Source organism: Lingula anatina, chromosome 3 (genome assembly GCF_051362555.1).
Source record: "Lingula anatina isolate TDL-2025a chromosome 3, LinAna3.0, whole genome shotgun sequence".
Classification (NCBI taxonomy): Eukaryota; Metazoa; Brachiopoda; class Lingulata; order Lingulida; family Lingulidae; genus Lingula; species Lingula anatina.
The window spans coordinates 24,005,930-24,032,427 of NC_141769.1; the positions used below are offsets into that span (position 1 = coordinate 24,005,930).

At 37.5% G+C, this 26,498-nt stretch overlaps 1 protein-coding gene across 1 annotated transcript; it reads left to right on the plus strand.

Moving 5' to 3' along the window:
• LOC106170633 (CD109 antigen-like) lies at positions 1-25,974 on the plus strand. Its single transcript, XM_087008743.1, has 36 exons — positions 1-59; positions 270-424; positions 731-756; positions 995-1,148; positions 1,340-1,410; positions 1,666-1,795; positions 3,909-3,993; positions 4,462-4,546; positions 4,929-5,054; positions 5,891-6,118; positions 6,357-6,605; positions 7,971-8,069; positions 8,245-8,307; positions 9,223-9,408; positions 9,686-9,838; positions 10,186-10,305; positions 10,784-10,844; positions 11,348-11,447; positions 11,697-11,808; positions 12,211-12,324; positions 12,623-12,724; positions 14,483-14,611; positions 14,903-15,041; positions 15,332-15,508; positions 16,200-16,281; positions 16,915-17,071; positions 17,478-17,546; positions 17,906-18,089; positions 21,761-21,945; positions 22,275-22,418; positions 22,721-22,783; positions 22,935-23,047; positions 23,590-23,740; positions 24,078-24,180; positions 24,739-24,830; positions 25,182-25,974. Exons 1-36 carry the CDS (start codon positions 1-3, stop codon positions 25,185-25,187), a joined length of 4,272 nt encoding a protein of 1,423 aa, XP_086864869.1. The 3' UTR covers positions 25,188-25,974.
• The last annotated feature ends 524 nt before the right edge of the window (positions 25,975-26,498 follow it).

The window sequence follows — 26,498 nt, forward strand, 5'->3', positions numbered from 1 at the left end:
ATGCTGCGTATCATACTGTGCATAGCTCTGTGCTTGACTCTGGCGATTGCCTACAACAAGTAAGTGGACCTAATTGTTCTTATTCTTTATGAAAATAGATGTTTTGCACTAGTATGCCGCCAAACCCTAGAATTTGTTTCCAATGAACTATGTTTTCTTGCTTCGGGGCCTCCATGGGTCACTGGGGTAATTTTATCATGGTTGCAACAACCATGATTAAGGTATTGTTATGAATCTATATTAGCAGCAAAATCTCGCTCTAATTCCAGGTCGTATGTGATAATCTTTCCGAATGCTATTCGCCCGGGACTTCCATTAAAACTGGGTGTGAACATCCTCAGGGCCAGTGCACCTGTAAATGTCACGTGCACTATGGCCAAAAACAACGTATTTCTCACGTCACAGAGTGGAAATTTTGAAGCAGGTATTATTACAGAAAGTGTAAACGTTGTTGTCTTTAAAGATTATAATTGTACCTTTTTATTAGCCATAGGAAGCCAAATCAATCATAAATTAGCCATACGCACTTGCAGAGCTAAGACTGTGATGGGAGCTGTTAGCATTTTGAGAAAATCGATTTTCGATGCAGCGTTCGTCATTGCAGTATGCAAGTAAAGACGTGTCCCCTTTGATATAGTGATCTTAATTCGTTATTCAACTTTCACTTTTTGTTTTGAATTTTCTTGCATGAATTTGGCACTCCTGCAACTCCATCAATGTTTACTTTCAGGAGAGCCAGGGACTTTATTGCTTCAGGTAACAGATAGCGTTTCCCGCATTCTCCCCTATTCTACAAACGTTCGTCGACTTCGTTAGAATTCCCTTTATTGGCTTCAAGCCGTTGCATTGATAAATGTATATAAATTAATACAATATTTACCATTTTGATTACCGCAAAGGTATAATTTTTGCTTGCCAGATATAAGTGAATCATTTATGCACTATAACATACTTTAGATTTCGCTTTATTTTCTCATCATCTTTGAATATACAGGTTCCAACCAATGCAACTCCTGGGACATATAAAATTCGCGTCAATGGGACAGGAGGGTTGACTTTCAATAATGAATCCCAAGTAACTTTCAAGACCAAAACAATGTCCATCTTGATTCAGACTGACAAGCCCATCTACAAACAAGGACAGACCGGTCAGTTTTACACGGTTGTAGAAAGTCCAATTTTCACGTTATTCTTCCTTAGTGTCCGTGTGCTCATAGTTAATAGAAATGTAATGTGATATCCAAAGTGCCTTCACAATAGCACACCCTTTACTGTTTCAGTGTTATGTCAAGAAAGATGTTGGTACAATTTCTAACGTGGATGTCTCTTTTTCTCCCAGTGCGAATAAGAGCGTTGGTTGTATATCCCGACTTGAAAAGCTTCAATGGACCGCTGACAGTGGAAATTTACGTAAGCTGTAAAGTCATTATGTCAGCCATAAGCGTCAAGCAACCCATAGAGACCACTTTTGTTCGCCTTTTTGATACCTTTTAGTTACAGTCGAACGGCTTAACTACCTTATCATTTTCTTCTAAAATAAATACAGCTTTGTGAAGATGACAAAAATCAAGCCAAACAAAGTTGATTGATTACTGGAAGCGCTTTAATTTGGTCCAGAAAATCGTGTCTCCCATGCCTTATAATTTTAAACATCTTTTACCAAAGGACCCGTCGAATAACAAAATCAAAAGCTGGGTTGATCTCCAGGAGTCTCCAGGAGCTGTAGCCGCTGAACTTCTTCTCTCTGATCAACCTCCGCTCGGCGCCTGGACTGTCAGGGTGACGGCGGCAGTAGGTATCAAGTTTTCACAAGCTGAATATTTTATTGGTGAATTGATATAAAGTTAGAGTTAAATGATGTGAGAATGGCTGTGAAAAAACAATGTACGTTAGTGCTGTGGCTGAACCTGTTAATATTTATTGAATTAATAACTTCTGAAAGCGTAGAAACATGCACGTCATAATGTTATTTCCAAAGTAGGATGCTCCAGTAAATTACTAAAGGTTCAACTATAAACGATGTGAAATGAAATTTATACACAGAATATCTAGCTAAGACTGGCCATGGCAGCTCAAATTAGTGATCATATTATATGAATTAAAATGATGATATTATATTCTGGGATTTAAGCGTATTAGCTGTTTTGCAGTTCCTATGTTACTGGCAAAAACGTGCATGCAGCTTAAATATTTTAAAGTTTTAATTGTAAAACATCCTGTCACTTAAAGGGATAACAACTGTTCATTTTGGCCAAAAAATGAATTTTCCTGGGGTAAACAGCCATTTTTTCATACTTATCAATGGTAAATGAATCCATTTCTACATTAAAAGTTAGTCCCTGTTTTTTTCTAAAAAGTTCGTTTTTTTGTAATAATCTCTTAAGAGATCATTACAGAGTAAATCTTTCTACGGAGGTCACATGGTCAGATAGCAAGCACATTTCAGATTTATTGCTTTTACTGTCGTTTTTGTAGCAAAATAGAATATATTATATTTCTATGAGTTGTTTACAATGTATTTATAGTGAAATATAGATCTCATATGAAGACACTAGTGGGTCTGATTTGGTCCTAAAGTGCAATTTAAGACTAAAACTAGTCTGAGGCGATCTTTAAGCTTAAGACCAAATCAGGCCCACTAGTGAGAGTTGTTATCCCTTTAACATGATCTGTTCAAATATTCAATTATTCTGTTGAATTATTCAACATTTTTCTACCAAGCTCCAAACTGAAGAAAAGGAATTCACTGTAACTGAATACGGTACGTTTATATAAATACTTTTTATACAATATACGCCCAAGTGGGTTGTCACATTAAAGACAGAATGCTGGTATCAGACTTACGCTAAGCTATGACTTGCGTGGCTTGCGTGACGTTACTATTTTGCTTTTCGAGTTGTTTTTTAATATAGGGAAAATAAAGTGGATACGTATTAGAAGTGGTCAAATTTAAGGTGCATTCAGAAAAATCGAACCACGGACTAATTCACTGGCAGATCAAATATGGGCAACCCACTTGAAAGCAATCAGGCAATTAAGAATAGAACATCCGATGATCTACTGATCCACGGATCAGAAATGGCGAAACCTACATGAAAGAAGAGCCAACTTATTGCCTCGAAGGCCCCATTCAGAATAGATGATATGAGTACTAACTGATCCACCTACTAATTATGGCCGACCACACTTCAAAGGAGATGTCGCTGATTCCCGATGGTCTCCCCGTCTCCACACGCGCTGTCGCTGCAGGGGCCTAGCAATTAAACCTCGGAGCAGAGATTTAATCCGTTTAATGGTGTGTGTCGAGGCGGGGAGACCATCGTGAATCAGCGGCATCACTTTTGAAGTGCGGTCATCCATATTTAGGCTTCGTTCACATGAAAAATCTATTTTCTAAAAATCTATTTTCTTTTTGCGGTATATTGTGATCACGGTCTGTGCCCTGAATACCCCGTGGCGTAATTACTGGCAGCGCGAGCCAGTTACTTCCAAAGCTGTAATTAATTCTCGGCTGCGCTCGGAGTGATCACAATATACCGCGAATAGAAAATAGATTTTTAGAAAATAGATTTTTCATGTGAACGAAGTCTAAGTTGACGGATCAGTAAGTACTCCCGTCCATTAAAAATAAGGCCTAAATCTCAGCCCCACTTCGATCAGGTCAGAGGATCAAGGCAAACATCAACATATAACACCGAACTGTGCCTTGTTGAAAGTGGAGCCGAGATTTAGTTGCTGTAGATCCAGTGTCAACGGGCGTTTTATAAACTCATATATGCAATAGGTCTTGAATATAGATGAAAGCAAATTGATTAGCTCCAAAAGGTTAAACGGGTCGTTTTACATTGATTGTTAGATGATTCTCACCCATTACATTATGCAATTACTGACATATTTCCCTTTTTCAGTTGAACCAAAGTTTGATGTTGCTATGAACATTCCATCCTACGTATCATCCACAGACACTATTATCAGTGGAAGCGTGGTAGCTAAGTAAGAATTGTGGTTATATTCGTGTCTACCAGAATACTGTACATATGTAATTGTTTATTTCAATCGAAGTTTGCATCTAATTTTGGCATACGTTTCCAAAATAGAAATTATGTATTCCTCATGGCCCGATTTTCAACAGAAGAACGGTAGGGACATTTTTCAATTTACTTGAATCTGGAAAGTCTTGCTGTAAGTATCATCAACCGAAAATATACAATGCACATTACAGTGGAAAAGTGGAACAGTTTTGTGATTTTGTTGAGCTTTCGAAAATGCTCATTGTTTGGCATGAAGGAATCGCAGCCTGCAAAAGCATATTAGCAGAATGATCTTTTTCAGAAAGGATAGGAAGATGCATGTATGCTTTTATGGACGAGGTAACCGTATTTTTTAGAACTCGGCTAACTGTGTAAACAAATACTCCGTGTGTCGTTTCAAGTTCTGTCTAAGTGCGATTCTCTTTTCCAGGTACAGCGATGGAAAAGGGGTGGACTGTTTTGGCAATGCAGAACTGCCTTTAACGGACAACTCCCAAATAAAACGATTGGATTTTGTAAGTATACAGTGCAGTAACTGAAGCCAAGCAGGCTGCTGAAAGTGGCAGTTTTCTGCTAGATGTGAGAGTGTGTTCGAGGGGGCTGGGGTGTTAAAAATGAGCCCCATTTATAGTTCATGAATCTCCTCGTTAAGTTCAAAGAACTCAAATGCCAAAGTGTCTAAAATTTCATCGTCATCAAAAAAGTTTGATCGGAGCCGATCCGCCGTACCCCCCCCCCCCCCAATAAAACAATAAAAGCTCGATCTCTCCACTGGCCACTGTTTTATGCCAATCTGTCTACTTGAACGGCTAGATCGTGGTTGTATGTCGTTTTAGGTCCTCGAGGTCCATATACTGTTCCTATAAGTGATGATTTTTCCATTTGTTGGCCTCTCAGAATGTGTCCTACGAAGGTGAGCTTTCTCTCTGTGAGGAAGTCAAGCAGTCCTTTTTCATATCCGAATCGTCTCAGCACTTCATCATTCGTAGTCCTTGTAACCCAACTAATTCTAAGAACACGCCGGTAGCACCATAATCCAAAACTTTCTCATCTCTCTGTATCTGGTTTTCCATCACCCAACATTCCGCGCCATATGAAGCTATTGAAAAAAACTACAGAGTTGAGCAGTCTCTTCTTTGTATTAAGAGAAATGTTTTTGTCTTCCCAGACCTTAGTTAAGGGGATTGTGGCACTCTTCGCAAATAGAATTCGGCGTTTAATTTCTGGAGTGTCATCGTATTTGTCAGTGAATATTGCACCAAGATAGATGAATTGTTTCACGTTTTCAGCCTTATCAGCATCGATCAGGGTATGACTGTTCCCTACATCCTCTGTATCTTCATCATAATTGTTTTCGTAGTGTTAAGAAAATGACCAACTTTGTTGCTTTCTGTTCTCACCCTGTCAAGCCATACGATTCTTGAGGTTTGAACACAGAGCTAGCAATTAGGACTATATCATATCTCAGGTTTGACACATTTCCTTCGACCTTGACATTACCTTCATAATCTTCAAGAGCATTTCTCATAATGGATTCAGAGTAGAGGTTGAAAAGGTGTGGCTGGATAACATGTATATTTGTGAACCTGAAAGTCATTGCGATACTCTGATCATACATGTTTTATCTTGAACATTTTCACCAGCTCAGCCTGGCGAAAAAGTATGAATAAAAGAATAGATCTGAGCTCCAATGGAGACATACATACCATATCCCTAAAAATTTAAATATCTAAGAAAATATACCTTAACGAAGTACACTATTATAATTATAATTATGATTTAAAAATGCAATGACATATGCTATAATAGAAACTACTGATAAATTATATTGATAACTTTCCACGTTTCTTCACGAAAAGGTTGACGGAAAAGGAGACTTTGAGTTTTTCGTGGGTTCCATGGGTCAATTTGGTGAAGTTGAAAAGAAGTATCAAACAGTGCAAGTAAAAGCATCTGTCAAAGAAACCCTCACAGATCTTTCACAGGTTGTGTGGTCGGAATTTACGTTCTATTCTTCGCCATACAAGATAGAGATCCTGGGGTCCACCCCAAAGGTTTTCAAACCGGGACTTACGTACACCGGCTTTGTAAGTTGAAGCGTGGTTCGGGCGAACTTTAGCAAAGAACTTTACCAAAGTCTGAAAAAAATGTCAATACTAACGAAAATTGATCTACAATTTATATCTGATACAATTTTCTTATTGGTCAGGAATACTATTAACACTTTTAATTTTCATTCATAAGTTGCAAAGATATAAAGTTATGCGCCAAAGAAGAAATATCTCTACATTGTACATGAGCTCGTATCGTGTTATATCACAACAGGTAAAACTGAGCCTTGTAGATGGGACACCAATTGAGGGGGAGGACCAGAAACTTCAGATTGAGGCTCGGGTTACATATGCATTAGAGATACCCGAAGCTTTAAAAAAATTTCCGCCTTCCTACTGGGAACCTCTTATCGAGTATAAGACAGTTGAAGAACCCGTTCAGGAACTGAGCGTACCGAATGACGGCATTGTTCGATTTGACTTGGAAGTTAGCCAAGACCGAGCGACCGAAATCGCATTCACGGTACTGATTTGAATTGGGTCCAAATATATCAATTATCCTGTACTTTCTTTTCACTTACATTATATTTGGTGAATTTAATTTTAATTGTGAGTATAGACTTTATACATGTACCTGTATATATGCATGTCCACGACACTGGGTAACTACAATGGGTTATCGTCTTTAAAAATCTGTCAAAATATTCCTTTGTGTTGGATTACGGTGAGTGTGCTGCATGTTTAAAGGGGTAAATTTATCTTATTTTGTGTTTCTAAACATTGCTGTGTATTTTAAACTTTTTATTCTTATCCGAAAATAACACTAAAACAGCGCTTAAATCTGGGACACAGATATACCAGTCTGTTTTGCAGCTATACACTGTGGAAAAGAAAGGTGTCAAAATAGAAACGTCATGTTTTTTTTTTTTTGGTCATTTGGGATCATTTACGGCACACGCTAGAGAAAAACAAAACATGCTCTTGGTCGCAAATTTTGATGGGTGGAGAAATCAAGCTGTGCGTTACCTTTGTTTCCGTTTTCTAATTCAGTACAAAGTATTACCCGGTATCTCCCATACAGAGGACTGCACCAGTCGATCAGTTTCGGGATTTAAATATCTGAAATACACTCTGCTTATCATAAAACAACACTGTGTAAGGAAATCCTGTCATCTGAGGGTGTCAGAAGTTATAACCTTTATGCGTGTAATCTATTTTCGTTTCCGTCAGACACGCACGACAGTTGAACCACAACTAGCTCACAGTTTTGTTTCCCCATTCAGATTCGGCCCTAAGGCTCGGCGTAAAAAGTGGAGCTTTTCATTGAAGACGTTATGACCCTGTCGCAAGAATATTAAATGAGACTTCTTAAATAAGCTAAATCCGGTTCCCACTTTTTGGCGTGTAACTCACGAAAAAACGGTGTCATCGCTTTTAAACCGCCGATTCAGAATCGTAGCGTGCTTTCCCAAATCTGAAGTTAAGTGTTCCGCTTCCCTGATAATTTGTATATGTGTTTTATGTTACATTTCCAAACTTTATGAATATAAAGCAAAACACGATGAATATTCTGAGCAGAAAGCGTGCTCACAAGATATATATATATATATATATATATATATATATATATATATATATATATATATATCAATTAAAAAAATTAAGATAATTATATATGTACAAAAATCGCCAAATGACAGGTTAGCCGAAATTTTTGCTTGATGAATGAAGTACAAGTGCAAAAAGATGTACATGAACAGATACATTTCTTGTCTGGAAGCTGAGGGTGTGATGACACCTTTCCCTTCACACAAGTGTACTAATAAAATATTATTTACGATGAATATCAATTAATAACATGATTATTTAATTTTCTTATTCATCGCAGTTTACTTACGGATCAAAGGTTGGATACCTGACCGTTTATGGCTTTAGGTCTCCTAGCGACAGTTATATTCAGGTTTTATCGAAAACGCCATCGATACAGGTAAAGCAAGTCGTATTCATTATTTAGTTTCATCATGTTGTTTTTACAAATGCATTTTTATACTACGTAAACACGCTTGGCATATTCTTATCTTTAAATTTCGGGGAATTATTAACAAACGAACAACACACAATGAAAAAACTGGAACATTTAAATGTTGTTTTCTTAATTAAAGGTGGGGAGTAATGCTGAATTTAAAGTCCAGGCGACAGAACACGTAACCACATTGGTTTATCTGGTAAGAAAGCCATTTTCTGATAACATTCAAACTTTAGGCCGTAAACCAATACCACTCGGAGAAAGCTCAGTCATCACCTTGCTCAACGCAATATGTGCATTTGGTTAAGAGAAAGATTTAAAACATGCGTGTAATGCAATATGGATGTAAATGAGAATTATCAAACACAAACCGTTTACTAACGGTATGAAAGTATTTGGGCTCGTGTTTGATAATTTTGATTTATGATCAAACTACCAAGCTAATGAACAATTTTTGCTCATATTATGGATGTAAAGGATTTCCCTTTTATTGATGTATTATTTTTGGTTATTTTTGTTTCATTTATTGCTATTATTTTGATAATGTGAATTCCAGAAAATTGCACACTACATATGACACTGTTCATTTATAATACATCACACTGTAGATAATTTATTTGATTATCTAGATTAGAAAGGGAAGAATATGTTTATTCGCCAAACTGTCACTTTTTTTACAATTTTGAACTAAATATCATCAACATTTAAACCGGGTAGCTAGTAAAAATATTCTAATAGGAGTACATAAACTAGATTCCTTCTTACCTCCTGCCATGCTTGATCTTGAATTGAGGTGTTTCTTCACACTATATGGAATTTATAACACGGTGGATCTGCGTCATTTAAGGTATATTAATCACATTTTGTAATACATTTGATTTGAGAGAAAAACAGTGCAATGACCATAAGAAATTAACACATCACGCTAAACAGATTAATAAGATGGATCCGCCTACTGCTTAACACCCTTAGATGCAGAGCTAAAACCCTGTAAACTCACCTCCCTATCATTCCTGGACACGAGAGAGACGTACATGCTGATAGTAGAGAGAGGAGTTCCCAGAGAGCTCTGAAACTCAGGTTTACTGTTTTAATAACGTTTTAATCCCTGTAGGTCATCGCCGGTGGAAATGTTGTGTCAACGAATAAAGTGTCCCTGAACTCCAACATGACTTTTAAAGTTGCCATCACCCCAGATATGGCACCCAAATCCAAGATGGCCGCCTACTATGTACGCAGTGACGGCGAAGTCGTCGCAGACGTTCTCAATTTCAATGTAAAGGGAGCATTTAAAAACCAGGTAATCGCATGCGAGGAACAATTCTAATCACCTTTAGATTTTGTTAGTTCTTTGAATTCGGTTTCTTTCCATATCATGAATTAAACTGTCGTGTGATTTTATCGATTAGCAGTGAGTGTTAGGTTCTGTAATAAGTCACCCCATGTTTTTCACATAAAATGCAACATTTAATAAATTATTGTTCATAGCAAGCTGTCCTTATAATCAAATGCAACATTTTATAAATTATTATTTATATGAAGTTTTCATTGTTTTCCTTGTTCTGGGTCAATTTTAGGTGTCCATAAAATTTGACGATACCAGGGCAGAAGTTGGGCAAAAAGTAAGCATTTCATTGAGTGCCGATCCTGGATCGTTTGTGGGGATCTTGGCCATAGACCAAAGTTTGCTCCCCTTTAAATACCTGCATGACGACTTTACGGAAGAGAAGGTATTAGTCTTAATGAACTTTGTAGTGAATGTCACATACTGTATATTTGTCACACAAGAAACATTGTTTCAATTAAAACAAATGTCAATAAATAAATAAATAAATAAATGAATAAAAGGTTCTCCCTACAATGAAATGCAGGGTAAATACGAGGTCATCCAACATACCTTGCTAACTCTATTGAGATAACAAACAAAGTGGACGTTTTACTTCAATTAAAACACACACAATTATTTTTTACCATATGAAAAATTACACCGAATTATAGGCTATATATGTGGGATACTCGTTCCCGTTATTCAACGTAATTTAATTAAAATGAGATGATTGTGTATTCTTCACTTAAGGTTTTGAGAGAGCTTGATAGTTATGACACTAAGAGAGAGACAAACATTGCCAGGAAGAAGCGCTCCATACTGCAGAACATCATTCCGATAGGTGGCATTGACGTCTATGACATGTTCCAAGTAAAGTACACGTGTCTCTTTTCAATCAAAATGAAGTAAAATGGTTTTGTTCGTTGTATCCGAGGACCAAGTGGTGGTCAAACATGAACAAGACATCAATAGCTTCAAGTATTACCCGATGAAGTGTTTGAGTCATGTAACCAATTATTAATTCGTTTAACCACCGAAGTGTTAGAATTTAAAACGTAAGCTACCAAGTCGATTAATCAACAGTCGGCTGTTTCTACATTTTCAAACACCAAACAACGTTAACCTACTTTAATACATATGCTGAATATTATTTTATCGGACTTTTGATTGGCATGCTTGTAATGCATTGTGATTCCATTTGGCATATGCTAAAACAATCATTACAGTCAACTGGCAAAACTGCTATAATCTCATAAAATGGATATATAATGATAGCGACTTTTGTCATTGCACTGTAAAGAGAATGTTACATAAACAATCTTAGAAAAGTTTTTTTTTTTAATTTCAGAACTTTGGTGTTATTGCATTTACCGATACTATGATCTACAGTCACAAAAACACAGCGGCATGTAAGTTGGGCAGTTTTTTCATTTCTTTTCGAAATGTGAAAAAAATAGTTTATTCAAACGGTCGATAGAGAACATAAAACGGACGAATAACGCAAACGATTTTATTTGTTTGGTTTAAGTTCTGTTGCAAAGCTCAATCATGTGTTTTAGCATTCAAAATGTGCGTTTATTAGAACCATTCGTAGAACAGCGTTCTACGTCGAAATCAACGTTATTACACATTGTTTTAATCGAACAATTTAGTCAATAAATTTCAATCAAAGATGGGCAAATTGATAATGTACCGTTATGGCAAGGTGGGAACAATGTTTATTGTGAAATGTGTGTTCAGTTCCTCTGTAATATGTATTCACTTAATAAAAATGTAAGATAACTATGCCTCCTTCAGTGGGTTTTATGACGACGCATTTGCGTGTGAACCTCCATGTGGTTCCCAAATATAACGAGACCTTGCCATGGCCTAACTATGTATCTTATCGTTTTTTTTTCTTTTTTTTTGTTAGGGGAGGCAGAAAGTAATAATGACGTTGGCAGTTTGGCGGATATAGAGCCAATGCAGTCATATTTTAAAGAAACTTGGCTTTGGACCAGTGTCACATTAGGGTATTAGTTGGCAATACCGTATATCTATTTGCATTTAAAAAAGGTTTCTTAGACCCTAAATTAAATTTACCATACACGAATTCATACCAAACGTTGGATGTATATGGGTAATAGAGCAGTCTGAAACACAGTGCTTTGCCTTCACGTATTTTCACATGGACAATTGGACTTGCTCAAAGTTAATTTTTGCCGATTACGAGAGACTTTGAATTGACTTAACTCCTTAATTTTATCTTGTTAATTCCCCAGTGCAACAGGCACGACTTCACTTAATGTCATACTGCCAGGTGGTACCTCGTCATGGGCAGTCAATGCGATTGCAGTTCATCCAGAAACCGGTCTGGGAGTGGCAAAGACAGAGGTGATCTAAACATTGCTTTTCTTCACCAAATAATGTGATTGAAATATTAATAGTATTTATATCACAGGAAAATGAAGACAGAATTAATAAATTTTGCGAGCAGGGCAATTTTCTCGCTAGCATATAGTAGCGGAGGTGCAACCGAATGGGTTTAAGATTACGAAATGCATTAATGTGGTTTGAGCTTTATGTGTAGCTCATATTAGCAAAATATATTTGATACCCACACAGTATGAAATATGTAGCGTATATTACTATTTTGAACAATACATTGACTCGTGCCAAATGTGCAAATGCGTATATGCATATGTTGTGTCAAGATCATATGATATGTTTATCAAATACACACTAAAGGATATGCATTACTTCATAAATGAAAGAATGATAATTGGTTTATTGTAGCTGGGGGCATTCCGTAGGTTCCTGGTAGCAGTGTACATGCCAGATTCGGTCGTGCTTGGAGAGAAGTTGATCCTTCGAGTGGCAATTTGGAACGATATGGGCATTGACTTGGACGTAAGACAACGTGTTTAGTTTCATTAATCACGTATATATCACGTGAAAATAAAAGTAAAAAATCTGAACTATACACCTTATTACTGGTTTTAATCAAGTGTGCCCTGTGCTAAATTTCGATTTTAACGACCAGTAATGATGTTAGAGATATCAAGAAAACATATGAATAAATAAAGGAAAAAGTGAAAGGTGAAGCAGTGCACTGAGGTTAAAAATGTTATCAATTGAAATATTGAGAGATGTAAGCATATCTGTTAATTCCGCGCAAACCGAAATTCAAATTACCATTGTTTTTAAGGTTGACGTTATATTGGAAAAGTCAGACGGGTTCAAGAGCATAGTATTAGGCACGGATGGAAAGCCAACAACTGTATCTGAAGCACAAACGCAGAAAGACAGTGTACGTGAAGCTGTACCGTATATATCGTCGTAGTCCAAGATTTGGTTCTTAAACCCCTTTCAATATGTACCTGCTATACAACATTGGTCAAAAAGGTTGTCCCACCCCCAGTATCATGTGCTTTTCTTTATAAATGATCACCTCACAGGTGAAATTTGTTATAAGTAGTGATTTTCATTCCAGATACCATTACTAACATGATTAATGGAACAGAAAATACAAACTAGCGGTAAAAATATCAATATTTAATAGCATTTATTCACATTAAATACATGTACCCCCTTAAATCCGACGTTTCACTGTGATTTTGACAGAGGCAAAGAAATGTCCATTAAATTGAAAAGACACCACCAAATGTCACCAAATTTACACACATTTAGCATTAGGGTGTGTTCGTAAAAGGTCACGTGTCTAATAGCGTGTGTGTCTACCGCATACTGTAATTATCTCCTGTAGGCGGCGCGGCCTGCCTTCAACAAGGATAACAATTCTGTTTTGTGGGATATTGTCCCATTCTTCCTAAAGAGATTGGGGGAGTCGGTTCAGATTATTAGGAGATTGGTTCTCCTTCGCATTGCATACTTTATTTCATGCCACAGATGCTTAGAATGATTAATATCAGGGGTCAAAGATTGTTGGCCCATCCTCTGAACATTGGGTTTCTGCAACAATCACTCAGCAGACGAGAACTGTGTGCAAGTGCATTTCCACGATGACGCCTGCAGTATCCTTGATGTCACCTTTTACAAATGGAGTGAGGTACTTGTTGAGAATGTTTCAGTGAATTGCCTCAACAATGTTCTTTTTCGGAAAGAACAATTTACTGAAACCATGGGCTGGAATGCTCTCGAAACGTGGACTGACCTGACACCTCAGGCGACAATATCCTGCACACACCTTCCAAAAGCATTCTGCAACTTGTTTAGGGGCCCTAATTTGACCATCGAAGGCATACGAGAAATACCTTGATTTTTCAGCAAAACCAACTTTTTCCTAATGATGGTTAACCAAGTTCTGGTAGTTCTGTGGTCACTGAACCTAACATTACCAACTTATATCTTATTCCGTCTGCAAGAGGGGACTTTAGGGGTGGTCCAAGGTTTTAAGAAAACATGGGACAATATCCCACAAAACAGAATTGTTATCCGTGTTGAAGGCAGCAGCGCCGTCTACATGAGATAATTATAATACGCGGTAAACACACACGCCAAAAACACGTGACCTTTAACTAGCACACCCTACTGCTAAATGTGTGTAAATTTGGTGACATTTGGTGGTGTCTTTTCAATTTAATGGGCATTTCTTTACCTCTGTGGAAATGAAAATTGTGCATCGGATTTGAGGGGGTACATGTGATAAATGTGAATAAATGGTATTAAATATAGATATCTTCACCGCTAGTTTGTATTTTCTGCACCACTTATCATGTTAGTTATGGTATCTGAAATGAAATTCATCATTCATGGCAATTAACTCCTGTGATGTGATCATTTATAAAGAAAAGCACATGAAACTGGGGGTGGGACAACCTTTTTGACCAATGTTGTATAGCCTTCTCTATTATGTATGAGATGTACGTGTTTTATATTCACCGATCCCTGAATACTTTTTCACAAAGGTCTCCAAAAACATATAAATTAGGAGAATTCGGTACGTCCTTTTTTTTATTAAAGTGTGTATCATTTTTTTATTTACATTTACGAGGTGAACTTGAAATGTACTGCTTCATAAATGGGAAATATATTTATATAATTATAGGTGAAAGACGGAAAGGGTGTCTTCGTGTTTTTTCCTATTATTCCAACTGCTCTGGGCAAATTTGACATCATTATAAAAGCGAACTCGGAGGCTGGTATTGATGGCTTGAAGAAGCAGTTGCTTGTCGAGGTATAGTTGGGTACGGTCTTTGATGATATCGAAGGCCAATGGTTCAGAGCTGTACAATGCACAGTTCATTTCATTATTATATACCTTCTTTATCACTTATGTCATCTTCACATTGCTTTTATAACAAAATATTGATGAAATGCACAAAACATTGGTAAGCGGAACATACAGTATATTGTCTCATCAATTTTGACTTCAGTCGACAGCTTTGTTGCACCTTAAGCTTTTCTTGTATTTTCACACCTTCTTTCTGATGTCCCCTCATTAGCTTTTGTATTTTGTTTAAACAAGGCCGAGGGCGTCCGCCAAGAATACACACAAGCTGAGGTGATCGACCTGACTAGCACGTCAACATATAGTAAAACGTTCCAAATTGATTTACCGTCCACCTCCGTGCAGGGTTCCTCCTACATCACTGCTACTGTCACAGGTGTGTAATTTAAAAGACAAAAAGGATGCAATTTGCATAGAATGTAAAGTGTTATTTTTGTGGCGTTCTGGAAAATATTTGAATTTGCTGGGATGAAAATATAAAGCGGGGATGTGTTATTCCTTATGATTACAATTATAAATGGGTGATAAAAGTAACGTGCATTTTGAGTAGAAAATAGGACCTAAAATTTACATGCAACTCTTGCTAAACAAAACAATTAAGAAAATTCGCCTACCGGCCATGCGATCAATATTTCTGCTCTTATGTTTGCATTGATATTTTTTCAGATGATGTAATGGGACCCTCTATAAACAACATCGACGGCTTGTTGAATATACCGCTTGGTAATGCAGAACAAAACTTGATGCACATTGCTACTCCAGTTTTCTTATTAAACTATCTTGCTGAAACGGACCAGTTCGACAGAGAGGTCAGGGATAAAGTCATTGACCACTTAAAAAAAGGTACTGCACCCAAAACCAAGCCTATGCGTTATAGTTGTTTGTGTTTCATAAGTAAATTAAAACCTTTGCCCAACTGATAAATTTGTAAGTCACTTGTCAGAAGATAAATCCCCTTTCGCATTTACTAAAAAAGCTGATGGTTTTCAAATATCAGAGTACATATATTTCAAATGGCTTGTCTTTAACAAATGGTGAATTAAAAAAATGCTGTCTGGCTTTACTTGAATTATATCATTGTTGTGACTGAAAGAAATGATGTTAAACGGCAATGATTTCATATGCTCTCTCTTAAATTAGTGCCTTTATTGTGTTTGTTGTTACTTATAATATTGCTCGTTTAAAAACAGACATGTTGAAATGATCGGCTCTCCAGTTTGTACTACAATACACATGCAGAGAGAAATCAGCACTCGACACTTCTCAACACATCATTTGACAGAAACAGAACTTATATATGAAAAGTTATGTGTAAAGCACACAATTCTTTCTGTGAAATTTAAGTAAAGTTAAACACTGCTGAGCCGGCTGTACATGTAAATTAGAGTGCCTACGGGTCTACTGAGGGTATACATTATATTAACCAACACTAAAATTCAATGTAACCAGGGTAACTCGTTATACACAGGGTATTGTTGGGATTAAACGAAACTGGGAAACCCAAAATAACCAACTTTATTGAATTTTTCTACAGGATACCAAAATGTACTTGTCTACCAGCACGCGGACGGCTCGTTCAGTTCATTTGGAAAAAGTGACCCTTCCGGAAGCATGTGGTAAGTCATTTGTGTGTTTCTCCGTGGACGTGTCGTTTTATCAAACTTAGACCCATGGAATTACTAAAGGGGGCCAGAGAGCAAGCACAAAGTTAGTAAAATTTGCCTCGCTTCAATCGAAAATGTCCATATAAAGTAGAGCGTGGTAGTTTTTTTATAAATGTAATATGCAGGGCACATGGAGAAAATATTTGTTTGATTATGTCACGTCTCGATTGTCACATTATTTTAAGTGGTGGAGGTGAGGGAACGGAGGAACAATGGGTACGTTCTAAGTCATAGTGGGTGGGCGGTACACGTGTCCACTATGTCCCACAACAGGTATGTCCCTTCCCCTGCCTAATACAGTATTATTCATCATTCACGTTCTGTTGTAATTATGGTTGCCTGTGTATCTAAGCTTGTTTGCACCTGCATGTGTACATGTTTACATATCTTGCAAAACCGTGGTTTGGACAGTATATTGCAGTGAATAGTCGACAGCAGTAAATGTAGCTTTGTACTTACAAGAGTACGGATGGGGATAATTGGTAAAAGTGAAACTTATAATGATATGTAACAAGAATTTGTAAGTTTTCCTCATGCTTTAGTGTGATAAAAGTAGTGAGAGGATTTTTAACATGACCATTTCAGGGCTACTGCATTCGTAACAAAGTCCTTGTTACAGGCAGGTTACCATATCGAGATCGATGATGAGGTTATCACTAAGGCCATCAACTGGATAATTGGCCGACAGAACGCAGATGGCTCTTTTCCTGAGCCTGGGAGTTTGGTCCATAAGGCAATGCAGGTAGTCAATTCTGCAAATATTAAAATATACAGAAGTAGAGAATCCATTTCATGTAAAAGTCAAGATGGACAACGGTTTTTGAATTAATTGTTTTGGGCCTTTGTAGACTTGGTGCAAAAGGGGCGCTAAAGTGTATTTTGCCACAGATTAATTGACCATGGTTCACTATCTCAAATCCGTTGCCCTCTTTGAAATAAACATAGAATAGACCAATAACATCGAATGGATTTTTGAATATTTTAAGTTTTTTTTTCGTTCATATTCCATAATTTCAATTTGATATTTTCTTTTAAATCAATATTTTAATAAGGTGAATATATCTTTTTAAATTCTGGTGATGTTTTTGAGCACGTATTGTCCAAGTTATATTCAAGTTATATGCCATACCTGTACGCTGTTGTTGCAGGCTGGTTTAGCGTCAGCTGTATCCCTGACTGCCTATGTGGCTGTAACTTTACTGGAACATAAAGATTTGGTAAGTACTATATCATGTATTGAAAAACATATTCTTTTAGTATATCAAATGTAATGTTTTATCTTCTGGATATTATCTGATAAATCTTGTTAATTTACATATTTTTCTACATGTTTTGTAAAGATTTCCACTAGTAATATTCTTTCAAATAAAAATGCAGACTTAACTGAAATGGAAAAATATTGTAGGGAATATTCACAAGATATTAACATTAGGAAGACACCAGTTTTTTAGACAGAAAAAATTATGGAATGATACGAAACTTAAACAAACTTAATCTATAGGAACGAACTTGATCTATGGGCAACTTTAACCGAAAAAAAACATTTTACCAACTAATGCATTTCTCGCCATTTCAGTCTACCAAAGATAATATACAGAACGCCATACAGAATGCCGTCCATTACTTGGAGAACCGTACTGCGTCCGTATCCAACCCTTACAGTTTGGCTATTTCATCTTATGCTCTGCAAAAAGCCATAAGTTACGAAGCAGCTGTGGCTTTTGATCGTCTCAAAGCTCTGATACCGAATTTACTCAGAGGTAAGTGTGCCTTATTATTTTTTATAACTGTCAAAATACAATCATCAAGTCAAAATCAGCATGAAATGAAGTTTTCCGCTTTGAATTCATGAGTTTTGAGGGTTTCTGATTTACCTATCAGCATCCGAGGACCGTGCAAAGACAATTTTCGACAGCGTAAGATATTGAAACGTGTAAACGACACCTAAACCAACCAATAATGCGAATGGTTTATTTAGTGCTATAGCCAGACCAAGCAATTGAATTAAATACAATGTGAGGGTAAATACTGCACATGTACAGCTGTACAGATGGCTATTGAAATGGGTAGCACATGCCCGACTAATAACGCATTAAAGTAAATCTATCCATGCCTTCATAATATTAATCGATGAACCAGTCAATCTTCTTCAGGTAACGTAACTACACATAATTAATAATTTGTTACGTTTTTCCCCATTTTAATAAGAGAGTCTTTCTGTTTTTTTCGCTTTCAATGTATTACTGTCCGTATTACTGCTGTTCATCAATGTTTTGGGCAAATTTTAAAGTTAAACATGAACACTAAGTTTTTACGAACTTTATAAAGTTAAATAAAAAAAATAGCCATTCATCTTTCGAGAGGCAATCTGTCACGTCGAGGTCTTCTTGATATGGGGAAAGAACTTCAGCTAGAGAGCAGCTTTCCCCGCCTGCACTGATACTTCTTTGTGTCTCAATTCCGGAACCAACTTCTTTGCCACAGACTCAGATTCCTGGTTCAGAATTGCAAATACAGCTGTCCACTTACTGAAATAATCACTCACCACCATAACAGATCGATTGATTACATTTGTTACATGAAAGGGGCCTTTAATGCCTATCCCAATCCTCTCCATTACTGCACTGCTTCTTTGTAGGATTCCTTGCAGCACCACATGCATCACATTGCCGTACCCAACGAATGATTTGTGTGTCCATGCCTGACCAGTGACATCCTTCCTTAAGAGCCAAGACTGTACAGTGTGCTCCAAAGTGTCCTCCTGTTCTCAACAAAAAGTGCCGACCGTATAAATAGTGACGAAACAACTTGGTGAATGTCACAACAGATAAGAGTTCTTTGCTAGTAACACAATATTTTCTTTCTGACTTGCTAAGAGTTCTACTAGAATATGCGGTAACTCTTTCTTCTCCATCCTGAATTTAAGAGAGCAGCTCCAATGCAGGTATTGCTGGCATCTGTGTCCAACACACAGGCGTATAGGTCAGCAACCGTTTTAACTGAAAGAACGCATCTTCACAGGAAGATGCCCAACAAAATGCTTGTACCTTTTCAGTCAATTTATTCAAACAGCTTACTGCCTCGTAAAAATTTCCAATGGACCTTCGGTAGTAGGAACACAATCCTATAAAACTTCTAAGTTCATGCACATCTTTTGGAACTGGCCAAGACAACACGGTTTCCACTTTCCTAGGACCTATTTCAACTCCACTTATTGAAATGAAAATACATCTTGGTATCTGGAGAGCAAACCTGCTACTTGTTAACACTGTCCCTCATCCAGATGCTCCACACTCTCTAAGTATACGTCAAGGGGGAAAATGTAACATCATTAGAAGCATTAAAACACTGAGCTACGTTTTCAACAGACTGAATCTGGAATTGCTTGAAAACTGCAGCATGTGTCCTTTTATAGATGACATGTGATTCAGACTCGACATCCATTATTCTGAAAGGTATTTCTCATTATTGGGAGTCACTAAAGATTCCCCCAGCAACACATCATGCTTACTTTGAAATTGTGCCAAGGGCTGCACCATACCCCATAAAGGAGACTTTCTTTTTGATAAAAGTGTAGCAGAAATGATCACTTCATGTCCGCGAGGGGAATGGTGACCGTTTTTACAACTGAGGCTCTGCAACAGCATAACTCATCTTCCTCTTCCCTAGCTACAGTATCTTTACCATTCGTTGTCAAAGTACCCATTGAAACATATAACACAGCATCATTTGCACGAAAGAAATCTATCCCCAGTATCGCATCAACTGAAGTATCAGCGACAACCATCCGTGTAAGGATACTTTGATTCTTTAAACTGACTGGAAAAACTTCTCTCTCATGTAAAATCAACTTGGTGCCATCTGCTTGGTAAAGGTTTTTACCATCAACTCTAAACTCAGGTTTCTTGGCTTCCAGTATTTAATCAAACAGTTTGGAATTGAGAATGTAACATTAGAGGTAGAATCCACAAAAAAATAACTGGAACATCGTGGACGGAGCCGGAACTTTGTCCTGTGAGATTCATAATGATTGGGTCTGGATTTCTGCTCAGCATCCAAAAAACCACCCACTTATCCGGTTACTAGCATTTCCCGCATGCTTGGGTTTTGAATTTGGACAATCACGTATGAGATGCCTTTCTTTCCTACAACCATAACACTTGGACCTTTTCTTCTGTGCCATTTCATTTTTTTTTATTTGGAAGATGGTTGATTGGATATCAACTAATTGCTCACAAATGTCCTTATACTTATCTGGATGTTCATCAAGACTTTGGGGATATCTTGACCCCCTGTCGTGTGAATCAGATGACTGTATTACCTCAATTTCTAGGGCATAGTTTACAGCATCATCCAAAGTCTTTGGTTACATTACACGGATCTTCATGCACATGCTACTGTCATGCAATGTCTCAATGAATTGATTACGAGCCATCATACAGGTATCAACAACATCCTGACCCATGTTTCCTTATGATCTGTAAGAAAGCCTTTTGTATTGGCTGTGCTAGTTCTGGTAGACTCTCTCTTAGTCGGCGTACATGCTCGCGTAATTCTGCCTATGAAGTTCTGCCTTTTTTCCTGGATGAAAGCGCTAACTGAGGGCAGCTACTAAAAAGTGTAATTCTGTCTTGATGAGGCTGGTAGATCAACAAGAACCACGTAATTGCGCTGCAAGAAACACCGCCTTCTGGGAATTGTTCCATCCATTCAATCTTGCAACCATATCAAAATGAACCTGATAATTCAACCACGATGTGAAACCATCATACTGATCAGATAAAACAGCAGGCTTAACTTGCATCGAATCCACTCTTGGAACACCATAATCCAGCTTGGTATCAATCTGCTGTGGAAAATCTCTCTGTCCATGAACCATAACACCAGGAGTGTAACCGACAGGCTTATTTATGACCGGTGGCCTCTGCTGGAAAGGCATTTGACAAGGATAGAATTGCTCCTGAGGAATGGTGCAAATGGTTTATTCAGTGCTATAGCAAGACCTAGCCACTGAGTCTATTTTAATGTGAGAGTAAATACTTCATATGTACAGCTGAACAAATGGGTAGCACATGACCGACTTAGGGCGCATTCCCATAGATTTTAGATCGATCTATCCCCGTGGGGAGTCTCGATCACTGGATTACTGTTAGATAATCCGGCTTAAATGTCCGTCCCGCCTGTAAGGGGGTAATTAATTTCCGTGCGCGGTCGGCTGACTGCAATTTAGCGTGAACCCCCAGGGAGTTAGGTCGATCTAGTAAGATCGATCTAAATCTTTGGAAATGCCCTCTTATAACGCAATTAAGCAAGTAAATCTATTCAAGCATTCATAATATTAATCCCTGAATCAGACAGTCTTCTTCAGGGAATATAACTACACATTATGGTTAATGATTTGTTACAGTATGGTACGTTTGTACTTCACAAGGTGCTTCCGAGCCAGAGGGTGGGTATCGCAACACATATGAGATGCAGGCCAATGCTATCAATGTGGAGATTATTTCTTACGCTCTCCTTGCGTATGCTGAGAAGTCGGACATGCAAGGAGGAATACCTCTGATGAAATGGCTGATTTCCCAGCGTAATACCTGCGGAGGGTTCTCTTCAACTGCGGTACGTAAGTTACCTAATTTATCCCACTGAATATACGCGGACAGCTCGCTTTGACAAAGACAATTTAATCGATTTTTTACCTTTGATCATACAGGGGTCTCTTCTCAGTAAAGGCAGGTATTTTTTATTATCCAACGGCAGGCGCATGGGGATCCATCTTCAAGTATAATAAGTCAACAGTTGTTCCAGTGTGGGACATCCGAGTATCGGTCCATAGTCATGACTAGTTGTGCAGTTCATCAACTTCGGGATGAGGGTTTTCCGAAACAATATTTAGATATCCACTTTTTTATATTTCATCTATTTTACTGTTTCTTATTGTCTTGCAGGCCACGGTGGTGGCTCTACAGGCGCTGTCTGTGTTTACTGTAGATATCTACACGGGCTCTAGGCCGGACATGCAGGTCACCATTGACGCCGAGGGAAGTTCCAATCAAGTGACCCTTAGGGGGGATAATACCATCGTCCTACAGGTGTGAATATCATTATTAAACAAAGGTCTTTATGTCTGGTTTCATTTTTATAGTCCCCTAAGTCTTTTTTGCTTTTACATAACATTTAAATAGATATATTATGAATTTTTTTAAGTTATATTTCAGATACAAACATGATGCCTTTGGTAGTTTTACTATTGCGCATTGATCTCTCTCTCTCTCTCTCTCTCTCTCTCTCTCTCTCTCTCTCTCAAACACACACACACACACACACACACACACACACACACACTGAGTGTGTGTATCATAGTTTTTAATCCGCACCAGTTTTACTTTTAAAGCTCCCAGATGCTTCCAAGCAAGTGACAGTTTCGGCAACTGGCAGTGGAAGTGCGCTTTTCCAGGTAAGACACCCGGGCGGGATATATAAATACAAATAAGACAACAAGACAATACATTAGAAAATAATATAGGCAGTATTTTTGTAAATGAGTAGTTCATAATACATTCTTTTTCATCATAAAATATCCAACGATACCCCAGTTTATCTTGTAGGTGTCCGTGTCATACAGCACAAAAACAGTGGAGCAGGACGCATCGTTTGCTGTTGAAGCGTCTCAGGTGGAGCATGAATTGGGGAACTTGGTGACGGTCCAGATCTGCTCAAAGTACGCAACCCACAGAAAAGGAAAAAAAAAATCCTGTGTCCATGATGCACGATAATTAAAATACCCATAGTGTCTAGAAGAGAAACCCACAGAAGGGCTATATTGTTCATTAAGCGTGTGCAACAGCATTTTATTGATTTTATAATATTGGGAGGACAAATGAGGGAAAATAGCTATGCAAACTGTGTTAAGATACCAAGTGGGATTACTTTTATTTTTAATTCATTTCAGTGTTGTTCCATGCTTTGTTAAGAACGTACTTTGTGACTGTTGTAACGAACAGCTCAGTGCATTTATAAGTGCACTTTTTGCGGACCAATAAGTGTAAAAAGCCATTAGACGAAAAAGTTGACTGTGCATAGCAGGCTTTGATTTAAGCAGTATGTATAGCTTAGCCAAAGATCCCTCTGCTTTTTGTGAAACAAGCCCAATGAGATTGAAATTAACCCGACTAGCAATGACGCTGTTGCTCAGCTTATCAAAAACCACTGACGATTGTGTTTTAAACTCACTTAACGTATTCAGTGTATATTTTTATTCAGGTGGTTGGAGAACAGCCCAGCAAGCGGCATGGCGGTGCTAGAGATCGGAATACCTAGTGGATTTGAGGCTGATCTGGAGAGCATTTCATATCTTTCGCCACTGAGGAAGACGGAGAAAGCGTACAGGAAGATAGTGCTTTATTTTGATGAGGTACGAATTCCATCAGGACAATAATGACTCCCCAAGAATAAACCTGTAAATTATTTCTTGATACACATGACACCGTAGTAAGGATTGGTAGAGAGAAATTAGCCTCCTGTTTTTGGCATTTTTAGTCATCACTTTAAGATCTTAAAAAAAAAAAACGGTGTATAAATTTAGATCGTGATTTTGAGAGCTTTTTAGGTATGAAGTGCAGTCTTAACTGGTAAATAAAGGTTAAGTCAAACTTATTAGAAATATTATTTTTGCAATGCTATCTTATTTAAAGATCTAACGCTTGCTGTGGGCCTTTAATAATATATTACTTTTCAATTATGTCTTCCAGATCAGCGCTACAAAAACCTGCATTACATTTAATGTGCAGCGTGTCACACTGGTAGCTGAATCCAAACAACTAGCTGTTAGGCTCTATGATTACTTCTCCCCAGGTATTTCTTCTGTCACTATCATTGCCTAAGATCTTATTGTACCACCAGCGTAGGCGGTTTTAGTCCCGACCAGTCTCGTCCGCCGTACCCGCCCCCATGTCACCGTTGCCGCTTCTCCTCCTAGACTACAAGAGCCTGCACACCAATCTCTTGTTACTCATTAGTTATATCATCTTTATTTAGTTCAAAATTTTTAATTGCATACTAAATGTATACTCACATCTATTCTTTTAAATGAAATTCTTTACACCCCATTTCCATAGATTAGATCGACCTACTTGAGATCGACCTAACTCCCTGGGGGTTTACGCTAAATACAATGTAGCTGTCAGCCGGGCGGACACGAAAGTTAATTACCCCCTTACAGCTTTTAGTAGGCGGGACGGACATTTAAGTCGGATTATCTGAAAGTAATCTAGTGAGACTCCCCGCGGGGATAGATCGATCTAAAATCTATGGGAATAGAGCCTTAGATACATTAGATTCTAACATGCTTACAACGTTAAGACTTAAAAGGAAACAAAATTAAATTTTCTCTATTCATTTGATCGTTTACAGAAAAGCAAGTGACCGCTTTCTTTGGGTTATATATTTTGCAAATCACTACGGTCTGTGATGTCTGTCGGGAAAGGTGCTCACTCTGCCGGAAGGTAAGAACAACTCGACCATTGATTTTTATCCTTGCTGATAGTAACTTTATTTTTTTCTCAGTTCTTGAATATATGTAAGGATTCATACTCAGTGTGACAGTGGTGCTTGTGAAGATAAATATGTGATTGGTTTATGTAAGTTCGTGTAGCACTGAAACGTACTTGCACTGTGTTTTTTAAAGAAATAACTTGTCATTATTCATTATTAACTATGTTATTATTATGATCATCAAACACACGCGCGCGCGTTTATAAATATGTTTTAATTATTACATTTCAAGGACACACTCAACCATGTTGCCTGACTTTTGTGACAGATTATTTAACTGGTGGCTTAATATCTCATTCCAGGACTGATATACTGGGAGAGCAATACGAAGAGGCTTGAAACAATATTAATTAATCAATTGAAGAATTGCCATTATCCAGTATTCAAAATGTTTCTTATTTGGACATACCAAACGGATCATGTATTTACAGAGATTTGGACTCGTATAAAGAAAGTTAGATAAATGCACATAATTTAAGAGGAAATAGGAAGTTTTATCAAAATGTTCGATCTGCTTTCATGAGTAATAAACGCATTTGCAATTCCAGTGGTGAGGTATTTTTAATTTTACTTTGATGTGTTTTTAGTAGTCACATGCTGCAAGGGAGAAGGTTTCTGGTAAGTTCATTTTCATTTTTTCCAATCCATCCATGCGTAATTTATGTATCATGAGCCCATTCAACATTATTATTTGTTCAGTCAGTATAGCAATAACAATTTGGTGAGGTTTTTGAAACAACAGACGCGAAGAAAGAAAAAAATGCACACAAATAAAAGTAAACATCACAGCGAGAATTCCGAAAATGACGTAAGTGTAATGGAACTTAGATAATAAAAAAAAATTAGATCTACCTAAAGTTGACAATGCTTCAGTTTCCCTACTAAGTTTAATTTACAGGCTTATCCGTTAAGGGCACACCCATGCCATCTTCCATTTGGCCTCTTCACCTCCAGTCTAACCGCAGTAGAGAGCCCGACACACATAGCACACTGGGGTAGTTGTGTTTTACTGCTGCTGAGTTACAATGCTACCAAATGTGCTAGATGAGAAAAAAGTGTCACTTCAAAATTAACCAACGCATTTTAAAGCAATCTGTCCGCTGAAAGAGATGTGACTATTCTCTTCCTCATCTATTATATAATTACATGTAAATCCTTCAGATAAAACAACAGTGCTACATCAATATCATGAATACCATTGCTAAAGAAAACAACATTAAATGAACTCATCATAGTGATACGTTTATTTTTTGTTCTACGTCGCAGCAACGTAGAAGCTTCAAAAGGAAAATGTTTACAACTGACGTACGCAGAGCTAGGGTCCAGTGTCATAGATACCTAGGGATTTGACTGTAAGCTATATTAACTAGATAATGTGGGGGAATTGCTAGGATACGCGATGGGGACCATAACCAGATTGAGCTTTGTTTTAAGTTTTTTTTTTTTTAATCTCTGACCTTCACTATTTGTCTTCATGCTTGTGAAGAGGTCGACGAAGGTCATTGAATCAGATCTATTGAGTTGATGACTTATTGACAGGACGTGAAACAATAACTAATGAAGTTTGATCCCTACCTGATATAGTGAGACTTCCATGGTTCATTTCGACTGGATATATT